We start from the raw sequence: 23,572 nt of genomic DNA on the forward strand, positions 1-23,572 counted from the left end.
AGGAAGTATATTGGCAAAGTCAGTTGCCAGCCAAGGCAGCCTCCCGAAGCCAAGCATAGGCTGTAGATGGATGCAGGAGGGTTTGCATCCGGACAGAAGCTTTGCCACCAGGATACTGGGCTGTCCATCTTACTGTTATTGCTTCTTCTTCTCCCCTGGGTGTGTGAAGTGGATACAATGAATTGCCCCACAATTGATCCTGCGCCTGTTCCATATGAGTCGTATCAGTCGGGAGACTTCATTATTGGTGGGATGGTTTCTCAGATCACTCCCTATTCCCCAGAATTTACTTTCAAGGAACTTCCTTGGCAGCAGTTCTCTGAATTTAGAGTGTAAGGAATTCTTATTTTATCCTCCCTGCATCATGTGAATTTGGCCAGTTCATAACCTCAAAGTATGATAAATACCAAGTAATGATTAGGGAATGTAGGCATTGCTCCTGTATCTTCATTTTCAATGGTTTACACTTGCTTGTATTCTACCCTGCTTATACATGACATCTGCCTCTCCCCATGAGAGATCTCATTCTGATGTGCACATATGCAGGTCTGTTTTGGGGTAGGGGCACGTAGTGTTTCCTGTCCATGCATTGGATTTGGATCAGGGCAAGGTGTAAGAATTTGCAGAGTGTGAAGAACTGAGTATGAGTTTTCGGTGTAAACAAAGATATACGTGAAAGCCATATCTTACAGTAGTTCCAAAACATGTTGAAATTAGGAAAATCAGAGTGGGAGGGGTATATATATCCCAACATTTTCTGACATTACACACCAAGGTAGATGGCAGTGGACAATGACCTTGGATTGGTCTGACAATTAGTGCTGCTCTGCCAAAAAATTATCCCCCATACTTCCCAACAACTCTTGTAAAGAACTTCCAAGGACATGACATTTTGGAGACATATTGGGTTTGGTTCAGGGTTGGTATGCTTTACCTTAATTATGAGGTGGCTGATAAGTGTGTATGAGTGTGCTGTCTTTCATTGTACAATCATCTCGGGCAGCTTGTAGCCTCCCTGGTTTCCCAACCTTCCTGCCCAGGTGAAGACATCATGAAGAAATTTCTCCCATAGGCTTTCTCAGATCAGGAAGTCCAGGCAACCTGGGACATTGCAGGTCAATAAAGAGGTGTGTGATAGAAAGAAACACACAGAGAGAGAGAGAGAGAGAGAGAGAGAAAGAGAGAGCACCCTCAATCACTCAAAGTGGTGTTTTTACCCAGGAAAGGTTAAAAACACCTTGCAGAATTTTCTCCAGATTTCCTTCACCATCGTTTTTTGTGTTGGCTGCATTCCTGCCCCACCGTGCCGTGGAATAATGCTCGCTTTGGAGTTTTGTGAAGGATGCAAGATGGAGGCCAGCCTTCTGGCACAGTTGCTGCTGTTGCTGCTTGCACTGCGGAAAGCAAAAATTATCCAGGGGGAGGAGAAATTCTCCAACCATTTTGCTACCATAGGATGTGATGGCCACCAACTTGACTGGCTTTAAAAAGGGGGCTGGACAAATTCCTGGAGGAAAAGGCTATCAGTGGCTACCAGTCTTGAGAGCTATGTGCAACCTCCAGTAGCAGAGGCAGATATTATGTACACCAGTTGCTGGGGAACATGGCTGGCTGGATGCTGTTGTGATCATGCCCTGCTTATGGGTTCCTGGTCAGCAGCTGGTTGGCCACTGTGTGAACAGAATGCTGGACTAGATGGACCCTTGGTCTGACCCAGCTGGGCTCTCTTTACGTTCTTATGTTCTTAAAAGCAAGCAACAACAAAACTGTTGGTGAGGAAAAAAGAGGTGGGGGAGAAAGTAACTGTGCTACAACCTTCGCCAAAGGTGAGCCCTACCTGTGAGAATTTTTTGGAGGATTTGTCCTTCCCCTGGAGCAATTTGGTGAAATTGTCCCTCTCCCATGCCAATTTCTCTGCTCACAAATAGGGTGGAGAATTTCAAAAGCGGATTTGCATACAGCTCTAATGAAAATATCTCTATAAATGAACAGAAATGTATACTGATAGAAATGGAGTAGAACTGGGGCCACTGAAAATCAGCAGGGAGGTAAATGTGTGCTACACAGAACCCCAATGGTTTCAGAAGTATACAGGATCTTAAAACCCATACATTTTGGGAGTGGGACAGAATCCAGTGAGGACTGAGCATGTTCAGTTGCCATGAAATGTTGAGTGTGAGAAAAGAAGAATGTGAGAGCAAGGCTGGGTGTGGGGAATACAATCAAATGCTGGCTTGCGATTCTTACAGCTTATACTGTCCTGGAAGAGGGCAAGGCTGGCTGGCTGGAACCCTGAACAGGAGTACTCCTGTTAGGGGGTGAGGATATTGTGCAGATCCCACTGCTTTCTCCAGATGATGGCTCTTACTGCCAAAGAATGTGGTGGTCCAGTTGGGAGCTGTCCTGCTGAGTCCTATTGTTTAGTTTGGCTTTCGAAATGCATGTCAGACCTGGATACAGAACAGAATTCATTGTGACACAATTGTACAGAATATGAGCCACTGGCATCCTGGATTAAAAATAGGGCTCCCACAATGCATTTAGGTTGTACAATGCATCGCTTGCTTACTATGACTTCTCCTTGATGCACCCCTTCTTCTCTTTTTCCTTGTGTGCACTGAATTTAATATTTTCTTGTATGTTAATTAGGATGCAAGCTCATGTTTGTATAGCTTGGCCTCAAAATAGTTTTTCTGCACTGCGACCGCACCTACTTTCATGATGTTCTCATAACCTCTTTTTACTGACAACTGCTTCTTGACTGCCTCATGTGTTCTTAGTAACAACAACAACGTGTTCTTAATTATGGCAATCTGATTTGATGACTAAAGGAAGGCGCCTTCGTACTGACAGGCATTTCTGATGTACAGGTACTGAAGCATGGCTGGGATCCCTCTGTCCTTCCAGATGTTGTTAGACTCCAACTACCCTCAGCCCCAGCCACCATGGCAAATTGTCACAGATGATGGGAGTTGTAGCCCAGCTCTCTGGAGGGGCACAAGCTCCCCACCCCTATAGTAAATATATACAAATGGTGTGTGAAGCAAATGCACTTTCAATAAAAGCAGGAAGTGGGTAATGGTTGCTGTTGCATCAAAACTATGTGGCACAGCTTAGTTCCTCAACTACAGTATGATGATGATGATATAGCAAAATGGTCGGGTCCTTGTCAGGGCTGACTGTACCATTAGGCAGTGTGTCACAGAGGCCTCAAATGGCAGAAACTGAGAGGAAGGGAGGTGCAGTGAGATGTTGGGGCAATTCATGAGAAATCTGATTTGCAATTAAGAAAGAGAGCTACATAATATTTCAGAGTAAGAAACAGAAGGGCATTCTTCCAGTCAGACAACAAAAATGTAACAGGACAGACCAATACTGTGATACAACAACTTTGCATGTGGTAGAATTCTCCACTGAAAAACTGCATCTTTATTTGAAGAGTGGTGACAAAGTTCTACCAGCACATCTTGTCCTTGGATTTTGCTATAAATGAGATTAACAAGAATCCTAAAATCTTACAGAATGTCACCCTTGGCTTCCATATCTATGACAACTACAATGATGCCCAAATGACCTATCGTACCACCCTGGATCTCCTCTTCAAATCCCATAGATTCGTCCCCAACTATGAATGTGATGGCCACAAAAAAATGATAGGCATCATCGGGGCGCTTGGCTTTGATACCTCTCTCTACATGGCAAGCATCTTAAATCCCTACAAGATTCCACAGGTAGGATCTCTGTAGGGGGTTCTGGGACATTAACGGATTTCGTGTGTGAATTTAGGGATGTACGAAAGTCACTTACCTTTTCGGAGGGTGACATTCGCGGTGGGGGGGAGGCACTCCGTCCCTCCCTCCAAAAATTCTGGCTGGGGGGGAGGCGCTCCATCCCACCCCCCCCGAATCCTGGCTGGCCGGCTCCGCAAATGGCAGCGTCCATAGCCGCTACCATTTGCGTTCCTGCAGTCAGCCGTGAGAGGCTACATAAATGTTTACGTAGCCTATCACGGCTGATAAAAAAGAAAAAAACCATGCGTACGCAAATGGCGGCGCCCATGGGTGCTGCCATTTGCGTTCCTCATTTTGGCACGTCTTAGTCTATGTAAACATTTACATAGACTAAGACGGCGAAAATAAGGGGAATCCAAATAGCGTAGCATCTACGCTATTTGCATTCCCCTTATTTTTGCCATCTTAGTCTACGTAAATGTTTACGTAGACTAAGATGTGGCAAAATAAGGAACGCAAATGGCGGCACCCATGGGTGTCGCCATTTGCGTACGCATGGTTTTTTTCCCCCTTTTAAATCAGCCGTGATAGGCTACGTAAACATTTACATAACCTATCACGGTGTTTTTTAAAAATCTAGCTGTGATAGGCTACGTAAATCTTTACGTGGCCTATGATGTTTTGTTGTTGTTGTTGTTGTTTTTACTGGAAATGGTGGCGGCGGCAGCCAGTCGGAAGACTGGCCACCGCAGCTGCCGCCACTGAACCGCTGCCGGAGCCACCGCCGCCAGGAAGATTCGCCAAAGATAAGTCCCGTCCCGGGGGGGCGGGGGGGCAGACCGTTCCGCCACTGATTTCGGGGGGCCGAATGCGCTGGCATTCGGCCTCCCCAAGATTCATGGCAAAATTCTCTGACATCCCTATGTGTGATCTACTAATTTTCTGGTCATGGTTTTTAGAGTTTACAAAGAATGAGCCTGAAAAGCAAGTCTTGCCTAATGTTTAAGCAACAAGAACAAATGACTGGATATACCAGTCCAGGAAAAACATGGACAAAGGAAAACTGGAATGTGGGGAGTGAAGCAGGGTAGAGTCTGGCAGTTTTGCCAGATTTCCTTCTCAGAAATGGCATTATCCTATCCCCACCTTTCAGACAGAAGAATCCTTAACACTTGCCAAAACTGCATATTCAAATCAATATTTACCACTGTAAATATTCATTGTGTTGCATTACATCACACACACACCTAGGCACTCCTCTGAAACCATCTCTACAGTGATGGCACATACTTGAAAACAACTGTTAATTGCCAGACAAATGGTGCAATGTGGAGGTGTGAGTGTGACCAGAAAAAGCAAACAAACGTCTGCCCAGGGCAGCAACGGCAACAGTTGTGTCAGCAAAGGGACCTGGTGGGAATGAGATAAGGCTCTGAAGAACGATATCCTTCCCAGTGCTGACAGTTTGCCATCATCACTTTTCTGGGGAGCAGCATCAGGAACCCACAATTCCAATGAGGGGCACTTTTCTTTTGACTTTTTTTAGGACTTTATAGATGAAATGCTTGTATATAAATGTCCTAAAATTAATTAATGCTGTTTTAAAATGCTGTTTTGATATAATTTTAATTGTATTGTTGTTTAATTATATTTTAAGTTTTGTATACTTTGATATGGTTTAATTGTTGTAAGCCGCCTTGTGTCCCAGTACTGGGAAAAAGGCAGGGCATAAATATAACAACAACAACAACAACAACAACAGCAAACTTTTCTTTCCCATTTCGTACCTGATACTGTGGGTGGATTTTTGATTCTAACTTCACCGATCTCCCAGTGTGAATGGTACATAAAAATACCTGTTGTGAACTTAGCTTCTTGCTCAAATATATGTTGTAATGGTTATTTCTAAATCCTTTCAGCTCACATACGGCTCCTTTGCCCCAGCAGAGAGTGAGATGATGCAGCTCCCTTCCGTTTACCACATGGTCCCAAATGAACTCCATCAGTATAGGGGAATTATCAGCCTGCTGAAACATTTTGGATGGATGTGGATTGGGCTCTTTGTGGTGGGTGATGATCAAGGAGAACGTTTCTTGCAGGCCCTGGAGCCACTGCTTTCCCAGAATGGACTCTGTTCAGACTTCACAGAATGGATCCCCAGACAAGAGCGTTTGAATCCTGTAAATATAGTGAATGATGTAGCCAATCATATGTATCAACTCATCAATTTTAGGAAATCCAGAATATTTATCATCTATGGTGAAACTTTTACATTTATGTATGTGTGGTTTTTTACACATGGCATAGGAATTGCCAAACATAAGGAAAATACACTTGTTGGAAAGGTGTGGATTATAACCACGCAAATTGATTTTATCCTAGGAAGCAGAAGCCGGGAATCTGATTTGCAAGTGTTCCAAGGTGCCATTGCCTTCTCAATTCACTCCAAGGAGCCGATTGGGTTCCAGAAATATCTTCAGACCCTAAACCCTGATTGGACAAAAGCAGACGTTTTTCTTGAGGAGTTCTGGGAGGGATCTTTTCAATGTTCGGTTCCAGATCCCAGGTTGCCATACAAGGTTTCTGGAAGATGTACTGGGGAGGAGAGGCTGGAGAGCCTTCCTGGGCCTTTTTTTGAAATGCACATGACTGGCCACAGCTACAGCATTTATAATGCTGTCTATACTGTGGCACATGCTTTATGGGCCTTTTATTCAACTAGATCCAAATACAGAGCCATGGTGGGTGGAATAAAAGATGAACTTCAACATTTGCAACCATGGCAGGTAAAGTCTCTGCAATTTAATAGTATTATTTCCATGACTACATTAGCACAAAGTAAGACTGCCTCTAATTATTATGTATTGGGTATTTGGTTTAAGTTTGTGTGTGTGCGTGTGTGTGTGTGTATGCTTTATATAAATGGTTTTATAATCATTTCAATGTATTTAACACATTCTAATGTTTCCTTTTCAACGGCTTAGAGATATTTTTAGATATATTAATCACTATAAATAGGGATGTACAAATCCCTTACCTGGCTCCTTTCCAGGGATCCACGGTGTGGGGGGGCGACCCGTCCCTCCCCCCGGATTCCTCCCTGGCTGGCTCCGCTCCGTGGCAGCTCTGCAGAGCCGCCGACCAGGGCCATCCGCAGCCAGATTTCCGGCCGCGGACGGGCTGCTGCAGATGCAAATGGCGGCCGCCATAGTGGCCACCATTTGCATCCTGAAAAGGTGCTGTGATAGGCTATGTAAGTATTTATGTAGCCTATCACGGCAAGCCAAAATACGCCCACCAGTGTACGCAAATGGCGGCCCCAGGGCGGCCACTATTCGCAAGTCAACGCAGACGGCAGCAAGTGAGTCCTCTGTTTTGCACACCTTTCGTGGGTTGGGGGGGCCTTCTTTCTGCCATGGATTTCATGAGGCCGAATGCGGTGGCATTCGGCCTCACAGAGATCCATGGCAGAATTCTCTGACATTCCAAACTATAAAAAAACACTATTAAACAAGCACTTCTCCAAAACATTGGTGAATGGTGTTATAGATGTTAAATCCTTCACACAGATTTATGAGTTCATATTTTTGTTGCGGAAGCAGTGAATGCCACACTGGAGGCATTGAAGATGAGGCTGGACAGCCATCTGTCAGGGATGCTCTGACTTGGATTCCTGCATTGAGCAGGGGGTTGGACTCCATGGCCTTGTAGGCCCCTTCCAACCCTACTATTCTATGACTTCTATTCTATGGTGTAATCATCATCATCATCATCGTCATCATCATCATCTGATTTCCTAGCAAGAAGAACCATCTCTGGTTAAGAAAAAACTTGGAGCATATGCCAGATTAAACTTAATCCCAATCAATCATTCATAAAACAAATCTTTTAGATAAACCAGCAGTTCTTAAAGCCACTAGAACATTCTAAACCCAGGTGAAATTAACCTGAGATAAATTTAAGGCACTGAGATAAATTTAAAACCATCACCTTTCCCCCCCCTCCCTTTTAGCTTCCATAAATATTTACGTAGGCTATTACAGTGGGAAAAAAAGGAACGCAAATAGTGCCCACTATGCTATTTGCGTTCCCCTTTTCTTCACTGTAATAGCCTTCGTAAATATTTACGGAGGCTAAAACGGCGAAAAATAGGGAAGGCAAATGGCAGCCGCCACAGCCGCCACCATTTGCGTACGCTGTTTTTTTTGGGGGGCTTGCCATGATAGGCTACATAAATACTTATGTAGTCTATAACGGCCTCTGCAGGGATGCAAAAGGCATTCCTGCATTAGCCGTGATAGGTTACGTAAGTATTTACATAGCCTATCATGGCTATGATCAGGAAGCAAATGGCGGCCCCAGGACGGCCACTATTCGCAAGTCAACGCAGACGGCAGCAAGTAAATCCTCTGTTTTGCACACCTTTCATGGGTTGGGGGGGGCAGGGGCTTCTTTCCGCCATGGATTTCATGGGGCTGAATGCGGTGGCATTCGGCCTCACCGAGATCCGTGGCAGAATTCTGACATTCCAAACTATAAAAAAACACTATTAAACAAGCACTTCTCCAAAACATTGGTGAATGGTGTTATAGATGTTAAATTCTTCACACAGGTTTATGAGTTCATATTTTTGTTGTGGAAGCAGTGAATTTCCATGTCTTTCACTGAAGAAAAAACTTTTTAGGCTCAAACCTGATTAGATCAAACTGCAAAAAACAATGGGTGGGATCCAGTTTTAGTAAGGTTAGCGCAGACCCAGTGAAATCAATAGTACAAACTATTCTTCCCTGTTCTGTCCCATTGAATTCAGTTGATCTACTCTGTGTGCAGAATTTTCAGTGTGCAGAATTCAATATGGTTTTGTTTTCTTTTTTCTTTTCTTTTCTTTTCTATTTCAACTAGCTCCATCCATTTCTTAAAGGCATTTCATTTCACAACTCTGCTGGAGAAAAAGTGTCTTTGAATGATAACAGGGAAATAACTTGGTTACATTTCCAAACAAGTCCTTCCTGAAAGTGAATGTTGGATGGGTAGCTCCGAATGCTCTTGATGGAAAAGAATTCATCATTAAAGAGGACATGATTAGTTGGCATAGGAGCTACAACCAGGTGTGAATCCTATGGTATTTCATATTGTCGGTGTAGCAGCCATATCGGGTGTCAGACTAAGTAGCCTCATGCAGTCTCATGCTTCATGTTCTTGCTGAGCTCTTTCTCCCTTGAATATATTGTTGTAAGCTGATGAGACACAGGAATTCCTTATCTTGTCAAAGGTCATACAATTGTATATCTTGTTCTCTGCTGTTCTCTTCTGTTCTCTCCTTATCATGGCTACCCTATAACCCAGTTCTTGTATTATAAACAATGGTGCTAGGAGAAGAAATGTTGAGGACTGCAACCCCACACGGGAGGGGGAGGAGGAGCCGTTTCATATGTGTCACAATGTCTATAAAAACAATGTGCTGATGTATTTCGAGGCTTCTGGTTCTTTGGAAAAGATTCCAGCCTTAAGCCCGCGCGTTAAATAAAGAATCTCTTTTTCCTTCACTCCGTGGTCTCTCTGACTCTGGGTTCTGCAGAAGGCACACCTTCTGCAGAAGGCACACCTTGCAGATGGCAGGCACACCATCATGAGGATATGTAAACTGGCAGCCAGATGTAGAAATATCCTTTGCCAGATAAATTGATTCTGTCATGGGTGATTAGGCTCTCTATTGGTCAAAGTCACATTCACATTAAAGAAAGAAAAGGCATGGGGGATAAAACATTAAAGCCCAAAGTATTTTAATTCACACACACACCCCTAGTAGGCCTTGAATAAATTTGGAACGACTAAGAGCAAACAGAATATATATATATGAGCAACAAAAGGACTGTGGACCATCATTGGCCATCCATGTGTTTATGGGATAAGGCATTCATCTGTGGCAGATGGTGAGTCTGCAGAGCTGCCAGCCGGCACCGTCTGGCTCCTGCCGCTGGGATGCAAATGGTGTCCGCGTAGCTCGCACCATTTGCGTCCCTATTCTTTGCAGTAATAGGCTACGTAAATCTTTATGTAGCCTATTACTACAAAGAACAGGGACGCAAATGGTGTAGTGGATGCCATTTGCATCTCTGCTTTAGCTGTGATAGGCTATGTAAATATTTATGTAGCCTATCATGGGCTACCATAGGGACGCAAATGGCATCCCCTACTCAGGACGCCATTTGCGTCTGCAGCAGCCCAGCAGCAGCTGGATCCACCGCCGCTACTGCCAGAGCCGCAGCCGCAGCTTGAGCCGCAGCCAGGTAGGCTCCGTTTTGCGGGGCTTTCGCGGGGTGGAGGGTTGGGGAGCTCCGTTCCGCCACAGATTCCGGGAGGCCGAATTCAAGTGAATTCGGCCTCCCGGAATCTGTGGGATCCCAGGGAATCCCCTGGGATCTGTGGTGGAATTCTCTAACATCCCTATATTGTATATACTTTTATGATCACATTTTATTTCTCATATTTCCCATCCTAAACACTCTTGATCTTTATGGATAGGTCCTACCCGTTTCTGTTTGTAGTGAGTCCTGCCACCCTGGTTTTCAGAAGAGAAAGAAGGGAGGGGAGAAGTTTTGCTGCTATGATTGTAATCTATGTCCAGAAGGAAAGATTTCATTTGAAATAGGTAGGTGATGTGATGCATGAAATCTTCCAGCAAATAGGGTGAAAACTAGAGCTCCAACATATTTTTCAACCATTCTCTTTCAACTTGATAGAAAAGAAAATATTTCCATAAAGTAATTCAAAGGAGAGGACAATTTTAAAGAAATTCTTATGGGTTGGGTTCAGGGTTCATGTGCTGACTTTACTTATGATACAACTCTGTTCACATCTTTCCCCTGTCTTTGTGCAATCCTCTCTCCAGCAGCCTGTAGCCTCCTCGGCTTACCACACTTGAATTAAAGCCCAGGGAAAGGCACCATAACACAATTCTTCTTATGGATCTCTTTTTTTCTTTTCTTTTATTAGTTTCATTTCATTTAGGAAGGGCCAGCAGCCAGGGGTATCCCTCTCTATACCACAGTATCTTCTCACACTATCAACATCATATGTGAAAGTTCAAGAGAGGTCAGAACAGAAACAGTGATTCCAATGTGCAAATTATTCAGGGAAACTGGCTACCATTCACGTATGTCTCATCATTTTGATACCTCACCCTTTTTTTTCAGATGTGGATGACTGTTCTGCATGTCCAGAAGATCACTATCCAAACAAGGACCAAGACCGATGCATCCCCAAAGTTATAAGCTTTCTGTCCTATGAAGAACCATTGGGGAAAAGTTTAGTTTCAGTTGCTCTTTCTTTTTCCTTGATCACAGTCTTGGTGCTGCAGACATTAATCAATCACAGAAATACCCCCATAGTCAAAGCAAATAGTAGAGAGCTCTCGTACATGCTCCTTGTCTCCCTCCTGCTCTGCTTCCTCTCTTCTTTGCTATTCCTTGGCCAACCTGGGAAACTGACCTGCCTCCTCCAACAACCAGTATTTGGTTTGATCTTCTCAGTAGCTGTTTCTTGTGTGTTGGCCAAAACCATCACTGTGGTTGCAGCTTTCATGGCCACCAAACCCGGGTCCCGCTTGAGGAACTGGGTGGGGAAACGGTTGTCCAACTCCATTGTCCTTACTTGTTCTGCAATTCTAGCTGGCATTTGTGTTGTGTGGCTCAGAACCTCTCCATCCATCCCAGAATTAGACATGCACTCAATCACTGAAGAAATCATTGTGAAATGTAAGATAGGATCTGCCATCATGTTTTCTCTTGTCCTAAGCTATATGGGACTTCTGTCCCTCATCAGCTTCACTGTGGCTTTCATAGCCAGGAATTTGCCAGATGCTTTTAATGAAGCCAAGTTTATCACCTTCAGCATGCTGATCTTTTGCAGTGTTTGGTTGTCTTTTGTTCCAGCCTAAATAAGCACCAAGGGCAAATACATGGTAGGTGTGGAGATCTTCTCTATCTTGGCCTCCAGTGCTGGGTTATTATGCTGTATCTTTCTCCCAAAATGTTATATTATTCTCTTCAAGCCTGAGCTGAACAACAGGTATAAGCTAATGAAGAGAAAAAAATAAGCATCACTCTGCTCAATTAGATGTATTACTTCTGTGTTGTCTAATACATTGAGGCAGTGGGCATACAGATAAGAGATAACAGATATCCCAGATCATACCATCTTATTCACACATCACCTCTGTCTATCCTGAGAGGTAGGGGTAAGACATTAGGGGCACAATGCTATCCAGAGAGTTGGCAGCATCCAAACTTTGAAGATACAATGCAGGGCAGGAGGAGAATGGTAGCTCCGTGCTCCAGCAACCCTGCATTTCTTCTACACAGGCGATTTCACCCATCTAACAGTAGTCTTGGAAGGAGGCTGGGGTGGACATAGGAAATGGCATAAGGCAGTCACCTTGGTCTTCTCCCCCACCTGCCCCTGGGAGCACACCTTTTCTCTATCTCTGCACTCCATTTTGCAAGAGCATGGTGAGGTAGCCAGCACAGTTCTTTCCATGCAGGCTATGAGGGGGATGGGAGGAGCAGGGAGCATGGTTTCCTTTTCTGAGCTTGGAGCCCTGTCTCCAAGGTTGGAACCAGGAAACCAAACTTTTTTATCCCCACCTCTCCGACGCTGTCTAGTGGGCATAGCATTGCTCTCTAGGAGTTTTTTCATTAGCCTGGTTTGGAACAACTGCTGTTTCATTCTTCCTCCCCCAGAACTGGTTATGTCAGCAAGCATTTCTACTTGGCTGTGCCTGAGGGAACACAACTTAAGTCCAAGGTTCAACTACCATTTTGGCTCATCCTCTCCCCCAATTGTTGCTTCAGTGTTCCTTCCAGATCAAATATGTAACTTTGTTACCTTACAAACACATACCTGTATTTCCTTGCTGTCCTCTGCCTTCCACCCCCCCCCCCATTTCCCTTTGTATCAGTCCAAGGATTGCAAATGGCTGGTGCAAATGGCTGTGGATTTTTTGAGCTCATTTTTTTAAAGTAAATAAATAAATACGGATTTTTCAAAATTCACTTTTCTTTTTTCATATCTCAGGAGGAATGAGCTGTATCTTTACAAAAAATCTAAATGCAGGAGAAACCAAAGCTAACAAATCCCTCTCCCTACCCCATATTTGTGGGAACAGTACATTGTGACTTTAAGACTTGATGTGTTAATGTTCATGATACCAGTAAGAACTGGTTGAAGCTGATATAGTGCTAACTGGTATACAGATGGAGAAACCAACTATAGAAAGAGCTCCATGTACCAGAGCAAAAATTTATTCTTACTATTTCATAAAAGGTGTTCCTTTGAAAATGAAAAAAAAATTCCTTTGTTTTTAATTATTTCCTGTATTTCGTCTTTTATTCATTTCATTTCATTTCATTTCTATACTGCCAAATAGCCAAAGCTGTCTGGGCAGTTCATAGAGAGATTCACACTACAATAATTCATGGTATGGTCAGTTTAATTCATAGTATAGTCAGTTGCCTCCTTGCTTGCCATAATCTTGCTCTTTTGAGATCTAAAAATTTTTGCCATTTATATAATAGCGTTGCCCTTATTTTCATCGTAGTCTACGTAAATCTTTACGTAGACTACAGCGACCAAATAAGGAACGCGAATGGCGGCTCCCTATGGGGGCCGCCATTCGCGTACGCGCTTTTTTTTTTTAAGTCACCCGTGATAGGCTACGTAATGATTAATGTAGCCTATCACGGCTGACTTTGCAAATCTAGCCGTGATAGGCTACGTTAATCGTCACGTAGCCTATCACGGGGGCGTTTTTTTTTTTTTTCTCTGATTGGAATGGCGGCGGTGGCGGCCGGTCGAAAGACCGGCTGCCGCTCCTGCCCCAGACGAACACCTGCCAAACTGCCGGCCAGACCTGCCGCCGGGAGGGACATTCGGCAAAGGTAAGTCCCGTCCCGGGGGGGGGCGCGGGGGGCGGGGGGGCGGGGAATTTCTCCCCGAAACTTGTTCAGGGGGCCGAACACATTGGCGCTCGGCCCCCCGAAGTTTCGGGGAGAAATTCTCCGCCATCCCTAGGCTTCCCTTGATATTTAAAAGGAAACAAACAGCTACGTTTTAGTGGGATCATTCCCTTGCTCTTTGCTCGACCAGCCTCTTCGAGACAGTGTCTTTGTACCCCTTCCAGCCACCTTCTCCTATTTCTTTATTCCTCTCACTCATTTGTTATTTGCATTAGATATATTAATCTCTCCTTTCCATATTTTTTCAAACTAACAGCTTTTCCTTTCTCATTGCTGCTACACTCCCCCCTCCCCTCCATTCCTGTGTTTGTTTGTTTATGTCACTTGTGGGCTCCAGAAAAGGCTGTGTTTGTTGTTTAAGGTCTACCCTGACTTCTGCTTTCTCCAATCTGTTTGCTTGTCATTTTTGTCTTTCAACTCTGTCTCTTCTAGATTTTTAAAAACCCAGTCTTATTTTAGTTTTTAAAAACATACATTGAGTTCTGGGCTCACAAGGAGCCCCCCCTTTACAGTCATATTCAACCATTTAGTTTTGTCTTGCTTTCTAAACTCGTTTAAAAGACATATTATAGCAGCCTATGTGTGCAGTGTTTGGATCCCCGCGCTCTCCTGTGCTGAAGTCAACCATCTGTGTCCTCTCTATGTTGATCGTCCCAAAAGAGTAATTAAAGTTTTTTTAAAAACATATATTATTGTTTGCTCATGCTTGGCTCTTATCTTATCACCTCCGCTGTTACCCTGTATTTCTTGAAGTTAACCTGCCTTCCATAAAAAAAGTGAAATACACTGTATATATATATAAAAATTAAATGTACCCATTATTGCCTTAGGTAGTTTTCCTTTACTTTTGCTCTTGTGTGTATGTGTCCATGTGTCCGTGTGTGTGTGTGTGTGTGTGTGTGTGTCCATGCATGTGTGTTAAGTTGTTGTTCCACCAATCCTACATGTCCCAATTTCAAGACAGTGTTGAAAAAGTACTAGTTCCAAACTATTTATATGAATTACCTTCTTATTCCAATAACTTTCTGCTGTGTGGCAAAGAAATCCAGTGCAAAATGAGGCATCCTTGGGGTGATGGCAGGGGCAGAGGTGGGCGAGGTGCTGCTGTTACTAGCAGCTAGGGATGTACAAAAGTCACGTACCTTTTCGAAGGGTGACATTCATGGTGGGGGAGAGGCGCTCCGTCCCTCCCCCCAAAATTCTCTCTGGCCGCTCTGCTCTGCAGACATTCTGTGGAGCCACCGGCCGGGGACACCCGCAGCCGGACATATGGCCACTTGGCAGCCTGCAGGGATGCAAATGGCGGCTGCTGTAGCTGCTGCCATTTGCGTCCCTGTATTTTGCTGTGATAGGCTACGTAAGTACTTATGCAGCCAATCACGGCTTCCACAGGCATGCAAATGGCATCCCTGCGTTAGCCGTGATAGGTTACGTAAGTTTTTACATAGCATATCATGGCTATATGAAAGCAGACAATGCAGTGCAGATGGCACCGGGTAGGTGCTCCATCCGGGCCCATTTCGTGGGGTGGAGGGGTGGGGGGCTTTGTTCCGCCACAGATTTCAGGGCTGACTGCACTGGCATTCGGCCTCACTGAGATCCGTGGCGGAATTCTCTGACATCCCTAGTAGCAGCACCGTTAGGCAAGCTGTCTGTCCCCTAGTCCAGACAGTGCATCCCAGTGCAGTACGGCAGTGGAGTGCAGAGGCCAGGTGCAGTGCCCGGGGGTCAGTGTTTGAGGAGGCTGGTGTGGGCAGTGCAGTAGTCACACTCTTGACCAAGGAGGAGCAGCATCTCCTTCTGTAGTGGAAGAGGGGAGCCCACTGGTGGGCATTCGGTTAGAGGTGTCTGACGTCCCCAGCATGGCGGAGGGGGAAGAGGAGGAGGTCCTCCAGGGTGTGTTGAAGGAGGAGCAGCAGGCAGAGGCTACAACACCCAACTTGGTTCATCCATCAGAAGTTAATAATGCAATGAAATGCTGGAATAATACAACAATACTATGAACAATACTGTCCAAGAGCCATAAAATGATTTGATTTGATTTTTTACTAGGGATGTCAGGGAGGCCAAATGCCAGTGCATTCAGCCCCCCAAAAACCGACGTGGAACGAAGCCCCTGCCCCCCCATCCCACGAGCACTTATCTTCTTCCATCCGTGCTGCTGTGCGAATGGTGGCCGTCCTGCGGCCACCATTCGCTTCCTCCTTCTTCTGCTGTGATAGGCAACGTAAAAACTTATGTAGCCTATCATGGCTAATGCAGGGACACCATTTGTGTCCCTGCAGAGGCTGTCATAGGCGGGGGGGAAACCCCAGCGTACGCAAATGGCGGCAGCTACCACCATTTGTGTATGCTGGGTTTCTTTCCCCCCTGCCATGATAGGCTACGTAAGTATTTACATAGCCAATCATGGAAGGGGGGGAACACAGCGTACACAAATGGCAGTGGCTACCGCCATTGGCGTACGCTGGGGTTTTCCCCCTGCCGTGTTAGGCTACATAAATTTTTACGTAGCCTATCATGGCTCACTGCAGGGATGCAAATGATGGTGGTATGACTAGGGATGTCAGAGAATTCTGCCACGGATCTCGGGGAGGCCGAATGCCAGCGCATTCCGCCCCCCAAAATCGGTGGCGGAACGGTCTGCCCCCCCGGGACGGGACGTACCTTGGGCGGATCTTCCTGGGGGCGGCAGCTCCGGCAGCGGTTTGGCGGCGCGGTGGCTGGTCTTCCGACCGGCTGCCGCAGCCACCATTTCCAGTAAAGAAAAAAAGAAGAAAACATGATACGCTACGTAAAGATTTACATAGCCTATCATGGCTGATTGAAAAAAACAAAAAACAAACGCGCGTACACAAATGGCGACCAATAAGGAACCGCCATTTGCGTTCCTTATTTTGGCATGTCTTAGTCTACGTAAACATTTACATTTACTAAGTACGTAACATACTTACTCTACGTAAACGGCAAAAATAAGGGGAACGCAAGTAGCGTAGATGTTATGCTATTTGCGTTCCCCTTATTTTCGCGGTCTTACTCTACATAAATGTTTATGTAGACTAAGACGTGCCAAAATAAGGAACGCAGATGGCAGCATCCATTGGCGCTGCCATTTGCGTACACACGTTTTTTTCCTTTTAAATCAGCCGTGATAGGCTACGTAAACGTTTACGTAGACTAAGACAGTGAAAATAAGGGGAATGCATAAGGGGCTATGACCGCCGCCATTTGCGTCCCTGCTAGCCAGCGGCCGGAATTCTGGCCGATGGCGGAGCTGGCCGGCGGCTCCGCAGAATCCCTGTGGAGCGGAGCCGGCCGCCCAGGATTCAGGGGGGAGGGACGGACCGCCTCCCCCCCAAATGCGAATGTCACCCTTCGAAAAGGGAAGTGACTTTCATACATCCCGATGTATGACAGCCACCATTTGCGTCCCTGTAGGGCTGCCCAGCGGCTGGATGTCCAGCTCCGGGCAGCTGGAGGTGGCCAGTGGCTCCGCGGGTTGGCCGCAGAGCGGAGCTGGCTGGCCAGGATTCAGGGGGGAGTCACAGAGCGCCTCCCCCGGCGAGGATTCTGGGGGGAGGGATGGAGCACCTCCCCCCCCAGTGGAACCCGGCAGAGCCAGGTAAGCAGGGTTTCGTACACCCCTATTTTCTACTGCACATAAACTCACAAAGTGGTCAAATTCTTAAGAGAACTGAATAAATATCACCTCAAACTGACCTTTCTCTGCCTGGAGAAACTGTTTTTTGTGTATTTGCATTCAGATTTTCTGCCATAGGAGTGTTATGGTATATGAAATTTAAACACATGTGTGAACATCCATGTGTTACAAACGTACATATTAACCACATATGTGTGACATAGCATTAGCATTGTATAGGAATTTGAGTGTTAGGCAAAGGTGATGAGAATCCTAGGGATGTACGAACGTCACTTACCTTTTCACAGCTTTGATCTGCAGTGGGGGGAAGGAGCTCCGTCTCTCCCCACGGAATCATCTGGCCTGCTCTGCACTGTGGCAGAACCATGGAGCCCCCAGCCAGGGCCATCCACAGCTGGAGTTCTGGCCACGGCCAGCTGCTGCGCCCACAAATGGCAGCCACCATAGCAGCCTCCATTTGTGTCCTGCCAGGCTGCCGTGACAGGCTGCATAAGCATTTACGTAGCCTATCACGGCAAAGAGCAGGGGCACAAACGGCAGATGCTATGCTTTTTCTGCTGCTGCTCTTACCATGATAGGCCACGTAAGTATTTACATAGACTATCACAGTAAAGGCAGCCACGCAAATGGCATTGTTGCCGCCATTTGCGTGGCTGCCTTTACCGTGCATTCAGCCTCACTGAAATCTGTGGCGGAATTCTCCGCCATCCCTAGAAAATCCTGCTAATACAGGTCTAAAGTAGCTTAGCAAGGGCAGAGATTACAGTAAGGCATGGGTTGGAACCTAATTTGAGCATGTTTCTGGATGACACCTCACCCAGCCTTCCACGGGCTCTAAGGCTTTGCAAGGAGCACAGTTGGGAGGGAAAGTGGCATGGAGTGGAATCCCCACTGTGTCTCTGAGCAGTTGCCTCCAGCAGAGCTGAAACCGCCTCCAGAGCTGCTGCCGGAGCCACCGCCGCCCGGAAGATCCGCCCCAGGTAAGTCTTGTCCGGGGGGGGATCCGAGGGGGTGGCGGGGGGGCGGCCATTCTGCCACAGTTTTTGGGGGGCCGAGTGCACTGGCATTCGGCCTCACCGAGATCCGTGGCGGAATTCTCTGACATCCCTAGTATCCATAAAACATTCTGGATGGTGCACTTGCTGTATCCATTTCAGACTTTGTGAAAACAAGAACCTTCAAGTCGGCATGGATATGAGTGACTTCATCTGCAAAATGTCGAGATAAAATGGCAAGCATTTGAGGTTCAAATGAAATTGAAGGGTTCAAGCTGTTGTATTCTATGCAGGGAGGAAGAAACCTGAAGATGCCCCTATTATGAATTACCAGGAATGCCCTCAGTCAGGGATGGGTGAGCTTTCTGGCCTTGAGGGCCAAAGGCACTGCAAGGTGCTGGTTTACAAGGGTGTCCACATGTCCACACATATATCAATTCAATTGAATCTGTATGTTAAAATTTGACTTTCTTGAATTGAAATCAGCTGATGGTATCCCCAGGCCAAATTTAAAGCCTCTTCCACTACCACTGATCCTGAATGAGATAGCTAGTTCCAATAAAAAAATGGTGATATCAGACATCAGGATCATATCTCTGTAGCAACATAAGCCTTCTCCTGCCAAGTCAAACATGGGGAATGCAGATTTGCTGAAGTTAAAAAAGAAAAGTACATAAATAATAAAGTTGGTAGGATAAGTCATGATGTCTGGAAATTTTTTAAACCATTGGGATTTAGGACAGTATTTGACAAAGCTGAAAGTTTCTATTGAGTAGCACCCATGAGAGTATAATTTTGGAATACTAGTGTAACAAATAAAGGTTTGGGAGTTGGCTATATAAACCCTGGGGTGGGACGGGGGAGACCAAGAGGATGGTTCTATGTAAGCAAATAGGTTTCTTCATCAAGACAATCCCATTGGGAATAAGGCAAAATCTTCTACATTTGATTCCTTTCAGCATTTTGGACCAGGCTGCTCAAAAAAGCATATTCCAGAGAGAAATTAAATAGATGACTCCTCCTTCTTTCTTTTCCAGACACAGATGACTGTTTTCAATGCTCAGAAGGTCAGTATCCAAACAAGGACTGAGATGGATGGATCCCTAAAGTTATCAGCTTTCTTTCCTATGAAGAACCATTGGGGAGAAGTTTAGCTTCTGTCGCTCTTTCTTTTTCCCTGATCATAGCTTTGGTGCTGCGAACGTTTATTAAGAACAGAGATACCCCCATAGTCAAAGCCAACAACCGGGGCCTCACCTACACTCTCCTTATCTCTCTCCTGCTCTGCTTCCTCTCTTCTTTGTTCTTCCTTGGCAAGCCTGGCCAACTGAGCTGCCTTCTCCAACAACCAATGTTTGGTTTGGTCTTCTCAGTGGTTTTTCTTGTGTGTTGCCTAAAACCATCACTGTGGTTGTTGCTTTCATGGCCACCAAGCCAGGGTCCAGCATGATGACATGGTTGGGGAAAGACTGGCAACCTCCATTGTCCTTTCTTGCTCCCTCATTCAAGCTGGCATTTGTGTTGTGTGGCTCAGAACCTCTCCCCCATTCCCAGATTTAGACAAGCACTCAGTCACTGAAGAAATCACTGTGCAATTAGGGATGTACGAAAGTCACTTACCTGTTCGCGGATTATGTTGATGGTGGGGGGTAGGGGTTCCGACCCTCCCCCGGAATCCTCCCTGGGGGGGGAGATGCTCCATTCCTCCCCCACCCGGAATCTTGGCTGGCTGGCTGTGCTCCGCAGCGATTCTGCGGAGCTGCCTCCCGGGACCACCAGCAGCTGGACATCCAGCCAATGGCTAGCAGGGACGCAAATGGCAGCGGCCGTAGCCACCACCATTTGCTTCCCTGCAGTCAGCCATGATAGGCTATGTAAATGTTTACGTAGCCTATCACAGCTGATTTGAAAACAACAACAACAACGTGCCTACTCAAATGGCGGCGCGTCTTAGTCTACGTAAACATTTACGTAGACTAAGACGGTGAAAATAAGGGGAACGGAAATAGCGTAGTGTCTATTTGCGTTCCCCTTATTTTTGCCATCTTTGTCTACGTAAATGTTTACGTAGACGAAGACATGCCAAAATAAGGAACGCAAATGGCGGCAGCCATTGCCACCACCATTTGCGTATGCGCACTTTTTTTTTAAAGTCAGCCGTGATAGGCTACGTAAACATTTATGTAGCCTATCACGTTGTTTTCTTAAAATCTAGCGATGATAGGCTACGTAAATCTTTACGTAGCCTATAATGTTTTTTTGTTTTTGTTTTTGTTTTTTAACCTGGAAATGGCGGCGGCGGCAGACATTCAGAAGACCGGCCGCCAGAGCCACCACTGCCAAACCGCCGCTGGAGCCACCGCCGGAGCCGCTGCCGCCAGGAAGATCCGCCCAAGGTAAGTCCCGTCCCAGGGGGGCGGGCCATTCCGCCACCGATTTTGCGGGGCCGAATGCACTGGCATTCGGCCTCCCCGCGATCCGTGGTGGTACTTTCGTACACCCCTATGTGCAATGCAATGTTGGGTCTGTCTTCATGTTTTCTCTTGTCCTGGGCTACATGGGACTTCTGTCCATCCTTAGCTTCTCAGTGGCTTTCCTTTCCAGGAAGTTGCCTGACAGTTTTAATGAAGCCACGTTAATCACCTTCAGCATGCTGATATGTTTGGTTGTCTTTTGTTCCTGCCTACCTAAGCACCAAGGGCAAATACATGGTAGCTGTGGAGATCTTCTCCATAGTAGCCTCCAGTGCTGGATTGTTAGGCTATATCTTTCCACCCAAATGTTACATTATTCTCATCAAGCCTGAGATGAACAGCAGGAAGCAGCTAATAAGGAGGAAAAAATAAAGCATCAACCTACTCAATTAAATGTGTTACTTTCAACAAATGGAGATAGTGTGGTTACTCTTCAGGGCTATGAGGTGGAGATTCCAGACATACCAGTCCTGCCCACCTTCTTTATATGTCATTCTTGCTTGTCTTCCAAAGGAAAGGTAAGACATCAATCCATTTCCTTTCCCGTGCCATTTCAATTGGATGAAGTTTCATTTCAATCCTCGTCCCGCAGAACCATGTCTTGCAGCCCTCAATTGCATTGGGCCATGAAGCTCTCTCCAATGGGTTCACTGGGATCAACGCTCATTTTGAATCCTCCTCTTCCTTAACTCTCTCTTCAGTGCCCATTCCCGATGACCACCAACAGATAATAATTAACTTTCAGACTCTGTACCTGCCTTCCCTGCTTTCTTGCCCTTTTCCTTTGGATTGCATGCATTTGCTTGTTCAGATGGGAGTGAACTATCTGTCAGCTCAGTTTTTGATAAGAATGTACCAGATTATTAAAAGTGTTCATGTTCTGGATGGAATGAACCTGATGCACTCCCTTAGAAGTCTTGGAAAAAAAAATCCTGCTATTTATTTAATTGTTCAACCTTCTTACAGCAAAGAACAACCACACTAAGACAGGGAAGGGAACTACCCTTGGGTGAGGGGGCCAGATGGACCCTGGTGTGTGTAACACAATTTTATGTGCCACTTCCCATCTCATTTGGCAGGGGGAGTGATGCACAATGAAATCTACACTGTTACAACCCATCTAGGGATGGGCAAAAGTCCCTTACCTGTCCTCGAAGCATGCTTCGCGGTGGGGGGGAGGTGCTTCGCTTCTTCCCCTGAAGATCATGCAAGGGGGGGGGAGGCGCCCCGCCTCACCTGGCTGAAAATCAGGCCAGGGGGGAGGCGCCCCATCGCTCGCCGGTGAAATTCAGGCCGGGTAGAAGCGCCCCGTCTACCCAGCCGCGAAAAAAAGAGTAAAAAAAAACACCCCCGTGATAGGCTACGTGACGATTTACATAGCCTATCACGGCTACATTTCCAAAGTCATCCATGATAGGCTATGTAAATCGTCACGTAGCCTATCATGGGTGACTCTGGAAAAAAAAAAGCACGTACGCAAATGGCGGCGCCCATAGGGCGCCGCCATTTGCATTCCTTATTTGGTCCCTGTAGTCTACGTAAAGATTTACGTAGAACACGGCGAAAATAAAGGCAATGCTATTTGCGTTGCCCTTATTTTTGCCGTAGTCTACGTAAATCTTTACGTAGACTACAGGGACCAAATAAGGAACGCAAATGGCGGTGCCCCATGGGGGCCGCCATTTGCGTATGCGCTTTTTTTTTTTCAAAGTCACCCGTGATAGCCTACAAAACGATTAACGTAACCTATCACGGCTGACTTTGGAGATCTAGCCGTGATAGGCTTCGTTAATCATTACGTAGCCTATCACGGGGTTTTGTTTTGTTTTTTACTTCACTTGTAATGGCGGCAGCGGCAGCCAGTCGAAAGACCGGCTGCCGCCCCCGCCCCTGATGAAAACCCGCCGAACCGCCGCCGGGACCCGCCGCCGGGAGGGATATCCATGAAAGGTAAGTCCCATCCCGGGGGGGTGGGGTGGAGAATTTCACCACCGATTTCGGGGGGCCGAATGCGTTGGCACTCGGCCCCCCAAAGTTTCAGGGAGAAATTCTCCCCCATCCCTAAACCCATCCCTGTTTGAAGATAACAGCGGGGAAACCTCTCCCTATTAGCCCTGATGAGGCAGGGAAAGAGGCTTCTGCCAAGGCACCATGGGCCTGATGGACCAGCCTAGTTGGTCCAGTTGGCCCGAGAGCTGAAGATTCCCCATTCCTACAGTAAGGATCGGAGAAATCGGAAAATGAATAACAAAGTTGGTTTTTATGCAACTTCACAGAAACTTATGAACCTTGAAGGCATAAGTTCTTTCAGTTCATGGGCCAAATTTCCCTTCAAATAATTTTTTCAAGGACTGCATTCCAGTGGCAGATGGGCTGAAGGCAAAAATGCTCTGGGCCAAAAGAAAAAGGCATGGAGGCAAAATACCAAACTACCAGCATATTTCACCTTGACGTTCTTTCTGCCTGTAGTGAGCCCCTGCGAGAGCGAGGCATCTCAATTATTTAAAACAGATTGGGGGAGGGGGTGAAAAAAAAATCAAGAAACAATCAAATATTTGGCATTTGTGGAGGATGGTTGGGGCTGGGGAAATGGAAGATGGCCATTTGGGGAACCCAGGAGGGCTTTAATTGGGGTGGGGTTGGGGTTCAGAGGATAGGGGACACTCGGAAAAAGGGGTGATACAGATGATGTGAA

The 23,572-nt window shown here is 46.1% G+C and overlaps 1 protein-coding gene across 1 annotated transcript; it reads left to right on the forward strand.

Annotated features, from left to right (window-relative positions):
* The first annotated feature begins 66 nt into the window (after nt 1-66).
* On the forward strand, nt 67-15,553 carry LOC146342846 (vomeronasal type-2 receptor 26-like). The gene is made up of 4 exons (XM_084808035.1): nt 67-332; nt 3,440-3,731; nt 5,651-6,323; nt 15,411-15,553. The coding sequence occupies exons 1-4, from the start codon at nt 67-69 to the stop codon at nt 15,551-15,553; spliced, it is 1,374 nt and encodes a 457-aa protein (XP_084664161.1).
* The last annotated feature ends 8,019 nt before the right edge of the window (nt 15,554-23,572 follow it).

This window comes from Heloderma suspectum, chromosome 6 (assembly GCF_057233095.1).
Source record: "Heloderma suspectum isolate Gila_16-S chromosome 6, 16-S_ref, whole genome shotgun sequence".
Classification (NCBI taxonomy): Eukaryota; Metazoa; Chordata; class Lepidosauria; order Squamata; family Helodermatidae; genus Heloderma; species Heloderma suspectum.